At 33.3% G+C, this 12,458-nt stretch overlaps 1 protein-coding gene across 1 annotated transcript in view; it reads left to right on the forward strand.

Moving 5' to 3' along the window:
- The window catches only part of CLGN (calmegin), a 43,014-nt gene that overhangs the window by 16,080 nt on the left and 14,476 nt on the right, over window positions 1–12,458 (forward strand). The window contains exons 3-7 of the mRNA XM_004426475.3: window positions 1,295–1,368; window positions 2,031–2,089; window positions 5,281–5,422; window positions 9,312–9,393; window positions 10,839–11,031. Coding sequence (XP_004426532.1) covers window positions 1,295–1,368; window positions 2,031–2,089; window positions 5,281–5,422; window positions 9,312–9,393; window positions 10,839–11,031 — 550 coding nt within the window. The remainder of the gene's footprint in view (window positions 1–1,294; window positions 1,369–2,030; window positions 2,090–5,280; window positions 5,423–9,311; window positions 9,394–10,838; window positions 11,032–12,458) is intronic.

Consider the following 12,458-nt stretch of genomic DNA (forward strand, 5'->3'; position numbering starts at 1 on the left):
GCATGAGTAATCTAGATATGGTAAAGTACGAGTAAAGTATAAATAAAGGGCAAAATCAACTGCTGGTGATTTAAAGGGTGGTCGAACATAAGGAAGCCTCTTGTGACATCATTGTCCATTTTGCCAATCCATAAAAATATAGAGAACAGTAAAGTTGTAATTCAGTAAACTTCATAGAAGATTGGTGATTTTGGTAACAGAATATTGACCCTGTCAGTAATTATATGGAATTTTGTTTAATTACTGATTTTCCTCCCTTAGACAGGAAATCATGTACTCTCAAGGCAGGGTAGGGACAGTGAAAATAGAAAAAGTACTTCTGCATCCTTTTCCCTAAAGGCAGAGAGAAGAAATCTCATAATCATACATATAAAAATCACAAAGGCAGATTCTAAAGGACCTAGATTGAGCTATTACTTGAAGCAAAATTTTATTCGTTCATTATCAGTTCAAATTATCTTTTGATAATTTGTCAATAAATTTAATCTTTTATTTTGTTGGTACGTTCTCGATAGTGTAGTGGTTAAGTGTATAAGCTTTGGAGCCAGACAGCCTGGGCTCATGTCTTTAAGTCCTACAATTATATTCTACAAGTTACTTTGCCCCTCTCCCACAGTTTCATCATATGTAAAATGGGTACAATAATAGTACTTCCTGCATAGAAGTATCATGAGGATTAAAGAGCTGCCACATCACCACCACCACCATCATCATCATCATAGCAGCTAACACTTACATGGCACTTGAAACAATGCTTTGCAGATAATTGCTTTGCCATGCTTTCTCTATTGAATCCTTTTCTTCTTTGGGTTCCTAATCTCTCAAAATGGTATTATCATCCTCCAGCCATGTAACAGTGAAATTTAAGAGGTAATTTTAAACTAGCCTATATGCTTACTAAATTTTTCATCTTACATGCTTTTGATCAGGCTGTTTCTTTTACTTCTAATGATTTTTATTCCCAGATATTGTCACCTGTTAGAAGCCTTTCAAAGCCATGTGTCATGTGTCTTAGGCCTTCTCTAATCACTTCTTCCCCCATTCCTCCCATGTTAGAAGGAGTCAGTGTTTTCTCTGTTTACACATATGGTATTTTTTTCCATCAGCATATCTCTTATATTCTCTTGTACGTTATCACCACTAGGATACAGAGTTTTGAGGTCAGAGACCATGTTACCTTCTGTCTGTATTATCTATGAGCGCATTACATACTAGGTTCTTAACTAGTGAGATTATTTAATTAAAATATTCGTGAAGATGAATAACTTTAGATTTTTAAACATCTATTTTCTAGATTAAATATAAGACACCTCAACCTATAGGAGAAGTATATTTTACAGAAACTTTTGATAGTGGAAGACTGGCTGGGTGAGTATTAATTCAAGAGAATTTTTTCCTTGATTAGCTGTTTTGAAGTTGTTGGTTATTGGCCTATGAAATTTGCCTCTACTGCAGAACTATAAAAAACGTTGAAGTACTTTGACAGTGTAAACCAGTACCTTAACACATTTTTGTTACTGATAGAAATATTTAATTTGAATAGTTATTCATTTATACAAAGAAAATATACAAATGAATTATGAATGTAAAGCAAAAACTTATAACATTTCTTCATTCCTTAGGAAAGATATTAATAATCTAATTTCAGGTGACAAATTCAGATTACTCTCTCATCCTAAATAATGGTGAAAACAATAAGAGTTATTATCCATTGATTATTATATGCCAGACATTGTCCTAAATCGGTAGGTAGGTACTATCTTTATCTCCATTTTCCCAGTGAGGAAACTGAGGCTTAGTGTATCTTACCTGTGATCGTACAGCTGGTAAATTGCAGATTCCAAATTTGATTTAACTCTAGCCTTGCAGGATTATGTATAGGCATCCTTATTTAGGCTCTAAGTATTCATTTATTTTTGAATGAAAAGTGACTGTTGGGTTATCTTTTGTTGTGTTTCTAATATGCGTCGTATCTATAAATTGCAAGTTTTATTTTTAATGATATACGTTTGCTTTACCTTTATTTATAGGTGGGTCTTATCAAAAGCAAAGAAAGATGATACAGATGCGGAGATTTCTATATATGATGGTAAAAAATTTATTTAAATATTCAATTTAACCAGTATGACCCAGAGTTCACTAGCTTTTGAGATTGTATTTCTATTAAATATACATATATGGGGCCTGAGGCCCCATCCTGCTTCACAATAGAATGTTCAGGCTTTTGTCTCCTTTCCAATATTTCTGGAGTCCCAGGGTAATCCATACTTAAGCCACCATCCAGCTTTCTAACTCTGGACAGTTGAATTTCCACTCCACTGCAGTTAGTCTTTTGCATTTCCTGAAGCAGTGTTTCCCAGGCTACTGTTCTTCTCCATTGTTTCATCTTAAGCATGGGCACACCTAGATCAAGTCATAACTTATGGCAAGATTCTCCTAGTGAGTACAAAACAGGATAATTCACGAGAGCTACAAGCAGTGTGGCTGCTCCTGGAGCCCCCATCTCCGGGCTTTCGTCCATTATCATTGGGTCTCTGATAGGATTATCTTCAGGCTTAGCTATAGAAAGAAATGTCCTGTGTGCAAGGGTCATCTTTTCTTCCCTAACAGGACTCCCCTGGAGTATGACAAAAGAATTTCTTCCTCCTTCTAGTCTAAAACCAGCCTCCTCAATTTTTATATCCTAAAGCAAGAGCAGCCTCAGTCAAGGTGACTGATAGTGGGAATTTCCTCTCTCTCAGAGGACCTCATGCCCCTAAGGATGTTACCTCACACTCAGACCCCAACAGGCAGTTTCATGAGAACAACAACAAAACAAATAACAGCATGTGCAGGATGTCAGCTGTCTACTTCCTTTTCATAGTTTCTGTCTCAGTGTGAGATAAAGATCATGCCTGCATGCCTTCCTTTGCAGTGTTCTCCATCCTAGCCAATCCTCTGTGCTTATATATGCTTCTATACTCCATAAAGAACTCTACCATATGTGCAGAACAAGCAATCCTGCGTTCAGTCTAAATCCATTCAGAGAACAGAACAATTTCCCCCAAAGAAGCAGCAAGTCTGCGGAGATAAAATATACCCACAGAAATACACACTATCCAACAGAATGCTTGGCCTAAAACATCTATGTTTAGGTTACTTTATAGTTTTTTGCAACTATTTTTGGGTAAATACTTGCTTTACATTTGTATTTTAGAAGAATCCATTGATGGAGTTTCCCTAAAGTTAAGATATAGTCTGTCTTAGAAGTGAGTTTAAGTCTCTATGTCTTGCTGGACAAAAATGGTTTTTAGTGTTTAAATGATTTTTTTTCCCCAGTTTAATATTAAAAATCAAACAAGCAAGCAAAAACCAAAATTCTTAGCACCCAAGCTTGGTTTGTAGTCTTATTAAACATAAATATCCACGAAAATAATTTTCTAGCATATTAGATTTGGTATGACTTTTTGGCTGACTTTTTCCAATTTCTTGACAGCAACTGTGAAAAACACGGATTCTCTTAAAGTTCCAGGTCTTGAAAATGGTATTTTGTATGTCAGTATTAGCAGTGTTATTTACATAGTGGTTAGTTGAGACCCGTATCAGATTTCTTTGCAGGAATATTTCGTCTTCACAGTAGTTACTCACAGCTTCCATCAAGTGTCCCTTGAGTAAAACTAATTCCTAGCTTTTCAGGGGCAGATCTGTATGAAGCATTATGTGCTGGGGTACAGGATTTGCATTTGGAGGAGACTTTTAGCTTTTTCAGATTAAGTTATTAATAAAAGTATAGATGTTATAAATACCAATTCTTTAAGTGACCAACTTTCAAGATGTCTTCTAAAACTGTGTGAATTCTTTTTGAAATGTATTTATATCAGAATTTATACTACCTGGTATTGTCTAGAATTTGGGTAAACGATCAATTAATAGAAAGTCATTGTTTATTTGAAGCTGGGGAAAATTTCTTGTCATAACTACCTGGTCACAAGTTTTCTAAAATTAAAGTGCTAGATGATACCTTTTTATAGCTGATAAGCATATGTACATAATTGCAAAAAAGGCCACATAGTTTTAAAAATCCTTTACTATCAATAAACCCTAAAGGTAAAGTTGTTACTTCTTAAAAGAAGACCTTTTGATTTGGTCAAAGCACAGGTTAGTAGTGATAATACAATTTATCATCAGTGTGAGAGGAGAAAAACCAAATAAATTCATCTTTTTTAGAAAAGTATAGTATAACCAAATTAGGGGGGAAAAAGGGAAAAGAAATCTGGAAACTTTAAAATATGCATTTTTAAAAGCCCAATAAAGTGTGCACAGTGATAGACCAAAAAATACTCCAGTGTTCAGGTTCTTACACTGTTGTTTTTTAGAAAGAAAAAAAGTAATATAAAGAGTGTTAGTGATTCAAAAGTACCCATTAATAAATATTTTAATTTGACACAATACTGGAAAATATGCAATTTTTGCTAAATTGGGTTTTCTTGGAATAGGAAATGCCTATAATTTTTAAAACTAGAACATTTTATACAAATTAATATAAGTTGGTTATTTTCTATTCTTTAAAGCGTAAAGGAGAAAAGTCCAACACACAACTTTTGGATGACAGGTAGTGCACCTAGCTTTGCATTGTGTGCTGCCCATGACCGAATTTCAGGAGCTTTCTGGTCTTAAACATGGGAAATTATGGTCCAGAGAGGGCCTAACTCAGCTGTGCTGTGCTACAGCTTAGTGCTTCTCCAGTAAGTTCTGAGAGCTGATTGGCTTAGCCTGGGAAGGTTCACTGAGCGTACAATTTTCAAAATAAAATTTAAATCCCTACAATAACTTCTGCAAAGTAAGAAAAGTAGCTGATGAATACCATGATTTCAAAAGAAATAGACTGAGGCAAACTGCTCATTTTGTGTTAAAGATGCACTTTGTCTCATATGTAATTTTAAAATCTCTCACTTTAAAAATACAATGTTGATAGACCCAATGAGAAACCACATTTTGTAACTTCATTGATTGATAGTCTTTCAGAGAAATCCAAACTGAGCCAGTTTTAGAAGTGCTTTAATCAGATACTGTAGTGTTTGTTATTTGTTTCCACAATTTTAGCTGAGAAAATGAAACCCTTCTCTAATAAGAGAAAAAAAAAGCAGGTACATCATACAGCTGGAGATGTTATTTTCTGATTTAGGTTCTGTTTTGTTTTTCCCAAATCAGCCTTCATGGAAAAATCTTATTGGTCACCACTGCTGATAAATAATTTTTAAGTCAGTGTTTTTGGTTTTTTTGCTTTGCTTTATATTTTAGGAAGATGGGAAATAGAAGAATTAAAAGAAAACCGAGTACCTGGTGACAGAGGACTGGTATTGAAATCCAGAGCCAAGCACCATGCAATATCTGCCATATTAGCAAAACCCTTCATTTTTGCTGATAAACCTTTGATAGTTCAGTAAGTTTTATTGTGCTTTTGAATACTTTTCATGAAATTTATATTAGCTTTTTATAATTTGGCTTCTGAATAAAGCTATAATGGGTATAAAATGGGCATAAAAATCCAGATTTTCCTTTTCAGTTTCACTTACTTAAATATACAGTGCATGTATACACATAAACACCTTGAAGTTTTGAGTTAAAAGTAGATTAGTTTAAAAATTACATAATATGCACTGTAATATATAAAATTCCGCCACTGTAAACTATATAATGCTTATGAAAATCACTATTTTTCCATTTTTATTTTAACTATTTTCTTAAAATTACTTGCTATTAAGATACTAACCTCAGTATATTCAGAATGGAACTGTAAATATTGCTGTTAAACCAGTGATTAGATTCAAAGGCAGCAAATTTATTTTAAAAAGGAAATACATGAATAGATCAGTGTCTTTCAAGCATGGACCCCTCTTAAAGGGCACGTGTCGTTATAGACAATCTTCCCCTCCCCCACAATGTGACATAAACTAGTTTTATTATGATGTTGCTTGCATGTGTACTATCATAATATCAGATATGAATTCCTCAAGCTTACTTCACCTATACTGGTATAAAACCAAAAAACAGATCTATACAAATACAATTACAAAACCAGTAGAATTCAAATTAAAAACAAAGAAGAGGAAATGTATATATGTTACTTTCTACCTTATATCAGAAGATTTGGCTGTCCAAAGTTAATACAGCATAAGGAAATATCATTAACTGTAAATTATATCACTCCAGAACCCCTTCGAGTTTTTATTAACAAGTTAAACATGTTCCTATGTGGTATAACTAAAATGCTATTTTGTATTTTAGAAATTAAAAAAAATATAGCATTTGGTGTAATTGGCTTAATTTTTCAGTTGTGATGTTTTGGCTTAGTTGCATTGTCATTTCAATAAATTTAAAATGATACATAATGTCAAAGAGCATATGACCATTATTTAAACAAATTAAAAATATTGTCATAAGTACTCATTGTGACTAATATTTGAGCTTGATATTTATCATTATTCAGAGTTTGGTTTTTCCTTTTTCTTGAAAGTAATCTTATTCTGCGGAAACTTAGGTGGAATATAGTATTATGTTCTATTTTGACCTTTTGTGGCTTAAATGAATGAGTAAAGGAAAATAATATAAAGTTTAACTTCTCCAGAGTAAAATAAATTAAATTTAGTATTTTCAGAAAGTATAAATCACTGCTAGACAAGTAAGCAAAAGATAGCCTGCAAGATTAGAAGCAAAGATTGGATAATAAGTCTAAAAAATTATTAAAGCAATTGTGAAATTATTATACTGACAAAGGAGGAGGACCAAGAAGAATTGAAGAGCAGTCTTTGATATGCTTGAAAACAGTTCAAAGGAGAGTGAATGTTTGTCTTCCCTTATATTGATAAAATGAAATGTGATAAATAAAATTAAGAAATTTTATATTAACTACTATAAATACTATGGATTTATGACATAACTTTACTCTAAAGCTGCTTTTACCAAATTGTACACGTTAACGTGCATTATGTGGTCATGTAATTTTTAGCAACTAAGGACATTCTAACCTTGGAGATAAGGAAGCATATTTGCGCGTTAAAGACTTTGAGACATTCTACATATAAAAACCTATTTTTAACTTTAATACTGTGTTTCCCAAACATATTGGCCACAAAAGTTTTTTCCCCCTAACAATAATTACTCTTTCATAGAAGAGTTTGGGAAATGATACTCTGAAGAAAATAGCGTTAACATATACTCTGCATATGTCCTCATTTTTCCTGTGACTTAAGATGAGGAGCTGTCAAGCTGTATGATATACATTTCACTAACCCTTTAATCCATTGTGAGTTATTTATACTAGTCCCAAATTAGTAATTTGAAAACTCTGAAAGTTTGCAATGTAAGAAGTAGACATAGTAATCGAGTCTAGGCATAATAGGACAACAAAGCTTTGTTTACACTTATGGAGACAATTTACAAAATTGTTCTTTCAGGTTCTTATATTTTCACAGAACCCTTTGTCCTTAGATCACCTATAAAAAAGCTGTATCTCTTTTTATTTTACCTAAAATAGTGAATATTTACCTTTGATTCACATTGTGTACCATTTCTTTTACTTTATAGTCTTCAAAGACATGTTCCGTGAAAAAACATTTCTTCATCAGCTACTGCTTAAAATAAAAATATTGATAAGGCTTTGAGGAAAACAAGCAAATTCCTTTTATTTAAGAAATTAAAAGAGGGGCCAGCCTGGTAGCGCAGAGGTTAAGTGCGTGTGCTTTGCTGTGGTAGCCCAGGATTCGCAGGTTCGGATCCTGGGCGCTCACCAACGCACCGCTTGTCAAGCCATGCTGTGGCGGCGTCCCATATAAAGTAGAGGAAGATGGGCACGGATGTTAGCTCAGGGCCAGTCTTCCTTAGCAAAAAGAGGATTGACATTGGATGTCAGCTCAGAGCTAGTCTTCCTCACACACACAAAAAAGAAATTAAAAAGAACAAAAGAAAACCTTTCTTCTGATCATAACAGAAGCTAACATTTTTGAGCATTTATTTGCCCATTGCTGTGCATGATATCCTTTAATCATCATAACAATCCATTGAGGTGTACGTATGGACAAGGTCCCCATGTTACAGATGAACAAGTAGAGACTTAGAGTTTAACCTGCCTTCACCTAGGTGTCACTAGAGTAAATGGCAGAATCAAGAATAAATCTCAGGTCTTTCTGACTCCAAAGTACCTGCTTGTAACCACCACTGCAAATATCTTGAGAAATAAAGCAGAACAGAAAGTAGGGGGAAAAATCACCATAATCTGGCAACTCAGAGATAATCACTTAAAATTTTACTGTATTTCCTCTGTTCTTTTCAATATAAAATATATACGCTAATTGGGTTCAAACTGTCAAAGTTTTGTATGCTATTTTTTTTTTTTTGCTTGTCACTAAAATTTCTTCAGAAACATTTCTTCAGAAACATTTTAAACTACAGTTCTTTATTAAAATTATATAGTTCCTGTTGCTTCTCTAGTTTTCATCTCTTTTTCTTTTAATTCATTAAACCAAATCTAAACCTTTTTGGTTTTCACTGTTTTTCACTTTGTTAGCCATTTCCTCATTGATTTTTGTCATGTGTAATTCATCAATTTACCAAAAATCTCTTCTATACTGTTAGTAAGCCTATGTCTTATTGCCTAAATAAGACTATTTCCTTAAAAAAAAACACTTTTGCTGAGAATTACACAGTGTTGTAAACCCATGAAAAGACTCTCATGTCGCTTCACTCTTTTAGCTGTTATACTGTATTTCCCATATCTCCTGGTCTGAAATAATCTAGGTTATTGATTGAGATTATGAAATCTCTTTACTGGAGGTATTTAATTAAATGTACATCTTATTTAACGTGGCTTAGGTGTAGTTGAACTAAAAGACAAATTAGTAGTGAACTGGATATCTAAGATCATTAGCAATTTCTAGAAATCTGTTGCTGCAGCTGTGGTCCTCATGGTCTTTGTGTTTTAGTTTATAAAGAATATGTATAGTGCATACCTTATTTTAATCTGAAGTTTTCTATTACAGTTTTAGTCAAAGTATCTTATTCTTAATTCAACAGATTTGATGGAAAAAATTATTTCAACAAATTGGTTGGCTTTTCTATACTTGATTATAATCATTCTATTTTTAATATTTTAAGGATATGCATAGATAAAGCATTTCTGCTTATTCCCTATAGGTTGTGAATATGCTTTATATGAGCTTTCTAGTAATGTAAATCATTTATGTTTAAATGAGTTGAGAGTAATACATTAGAGTTTGAAGAGCAATTAGTAATTTTTATTTATCAGCAGTATGATTCTTTTTCCCTTCATTTAGATATGAAGTAAATTTTCAAGATGGTATTGATTGTGGAGGTGCATACATTAAACTCCTAGCAGACACTGATGGTTTGAATCTGGTATGATATTTTAATGTTTAAGAAAACCTTATTAAAGTTAATAAGTATTTTTAAGGAGTAATTGATAAAACTGAAATTTTCATTTTCAACTGAAATCAAAAAGAACTTTGAAAATCTTTATTTAACATGAGTTTATATAGCTTGTACAGCGTGCCTTCAAGTTTCATATACAGCTGTGTTACTTGATGGCATCAGCTTTGTAATCTTTAGCAACATAAAAAGTTTACCATGTCTATAAATGAAAAATAACATGGTGCTTATAAATGCAATCACAGGATCAGCTTAGAGTTATTTTCTTTGCACAATAATAATCAAAAGTTTGTTCAGAGAAGCAAGATAATATAGCAAAGCAGTAAAATGAAATGGCCAAAGAACCAAGTAAATAAGGCAGGCCAGTTCAGGAGTTGGCAGCCCCCCAAGAATAACTGAGTTAAAAATGTTTTCATAATGAAGTAGGTTGTATTAGGACCATTTGGAGATATTTCTTATAGCGTTCTCCTACAGGAGGCTGTGTCAGCATTTCTGCATATAACAGAAATAAGATAAATGAGACATCGAGATATTTGTCAGAACGCGAGGCTATGCATAGGCTATGAAACATGGATTAAAGGATTCATGTACTATTAGTAGGATCAGTTAAAGGGGAGCCATTTGTGGTATATGTTGAAGCTCTTGTTTTGGGTATTCTAAGTTGACGATTCACCTGAAGGTATAATGACAATAATAAAATCAAATGCCCAAGTACTTTTCAAGCACTTTAACTGATTAACTCAGCTAATCCTCAAAGAAACCTTATAAGGTAGGTACTATTATTATCTCCATACTTCAGAGATGATGAAACAGAACTACAGAGAGGTTAAGAAATTTGCTCAGGGCCACATACAGCTAGTTTGTGTCAGTGGTAGGATTTGAATCTCAGTATCTGACTCCAGTCCCATGCTCTTAACCAGTAGACCATGCCAAATAAAGAGAAGTCACTAGTGGTAAAGCAGGGAGCATGTCTCTGTGTCTGTGTTTGTGTCTGAAGCTCTTTTCACTCTGTGCTTAGGAGGGTCATTTTCTGGTGTCTTCCTGAAATATAGTAATGGATAATCATTGTAGTCTTAAATGTCATAAGTATGCTTTTCTCTATGCTTAATTTTCTTAATAAAATATTAATAGTACAGATTTACATAAAGTAATTAAAGCTTATTATGATGTTGCTAGGGTAGTTCCAGCTTCTCTCCTACATCTTCAGGAAGGAAGTAGTGTGTGCTTTTTTAAAAAAATATTCTGAAATAAATGGTGTCATTTTTCCACATCCTTTATTGTCACTTGTGTCAAGTAATTCTTTGGTGAATTAGCATTTAATACATTTTTGTAAACTCTACCCAATTGGATAGAATAGAGGAATTCATTAAATACTCTAATTCTGGACTAATCCCAACACTCGTCTCTCTTTGAAGGAAAACTTTTATGATAAAACATCCTATACCATTATGTTTGGACCAGATAAATGTGGAGAAGATTATAAACTTCATTTTATCTTCAGACATAAACATCCAAAAACTGGAGTTTTTGAAGAGAAACATGCCAAACCTCCTGATGTAGACCTTAAAAAGTTCTTTACAGACAGGAAGACTCATCTTTATACCCTTGGTATATATTTTTAATTCATTCATTAATTCAAAAATATTTGCTGAACTACTGATATTTTCATGGCAAGTGCTTTGGGAGAAGCAAACATGGATCCTACTCATAAGGAGCTTATCTTTTTAGAAAAATAAGACATACATAATTATAGTACAAACAGAAAGTAAAGTGCCATATGAGAGGTGTGGACAAGGGACGGTTAAGAGTTCAAGAGCAATATTACTTCCAGTTTGGAGACTTGGAGAAAACCTAGTGAAGATTATATTTGAACTAGTCTTGAAGTATAGATAGAATGTGGAAGATAGGAGGGGAAAAGGATATTTTAGGCACTATGACATTAGTGGTGCTGTAAGAACAGAAAACTGGAAAATAAGGTTAAAGAGGAAGAAGTCCTTAATGCCAAGCGAAAAGCTTAGACTTTACTCTATAGGCAGTTGTGGTTATTATTAAGTCCTACCTTGTGGTGGTAGTGGTGCACGTCCAAACTTTGAAAGAGAAAGCGTTGGGCAACCATGTGTTAGCATACTTAGCTTTACTTAGGTAAGTAGAGTTTGCATAGACATTGAGGGGAGGAATATTATAAGGAGTGTTTCCCTCTTCCCAAGCACTTATGGTTAGAGAGCTTTGGTCTGCCCATGGTTACTTAGAGTCTCAGCATGTCAGAACCTAACAGGACAACTCCATCCAACACTAAGGTATTACAGTTTTCTTTCCAAAGACTGCAGTTGCAGAAACAAGCATTTTGTCTGCCAAGGCAATGACCAGTTGTATTTTTAATGTCAGCATTGATGTCAAATATCTTTTTCTGAAATTGGAATATAGTACTAGACGTTTTGGGAAATATAAAGTAAACTGTAGAAATAATGAGAAATTATAACTAGAACAATATCTGAAATGAATTTGATTAGACTTTGTGCAAACCTGATCAAAAGCAATTTGGTAGTATATATCAAATTATGTCAAAGGCCATAAGAGGTTTATGGCCTTTGAAACCATAATTTCACTTTCAGGAGTTTATCCAAAGAAAATAATCCAGAAGGCAGAAAATGACCTATGTGTGAAAATATACTGCAAATTTGAAGCAGTCCAAATGTTACAGTAGGGGTTTTCTATGTAATACAAAATGATAACTATGAAAATTTTTAGCAACTGGGAAGAAATTCTTATAATATTAAAATGGAAGAAGAAAACAAAATTCAAATTAGAGGCACATTATGATGGCCACTAGGCAAATTAGGTAAGCAGATAGAAAAAGACTAGAAAAAAAGAACTAATTTTCATTAGTCACCTGATATGTACCTGGCTCTGAGATAGGTACCTTGTTTAGAACCATCGTGTGAGTGGAACAGTTTCTCTATTTTGCCTTAGGTTAAATAGCTTGCTCTAGGAAACAATAGTAACTTGTAGAACTGGAATTGAAATTCAGTCTGACT

The sequence above is a fragment of the Ceratotherium simum genome, chromosome 12, assembly GCF_057802395.1.
Source record: "Ceratotherium simum simum isolate JZ-2026a chromosome 12, ASM5780239v1, whole genome shotgun sequence".
NCBI classification, from domain to species: Eukaryota; Metazoa; Chordata; class Mammalia; order Perissodactyla; family Rhinocerotidae; genus Ceratotherium; species Ceratotherium simum.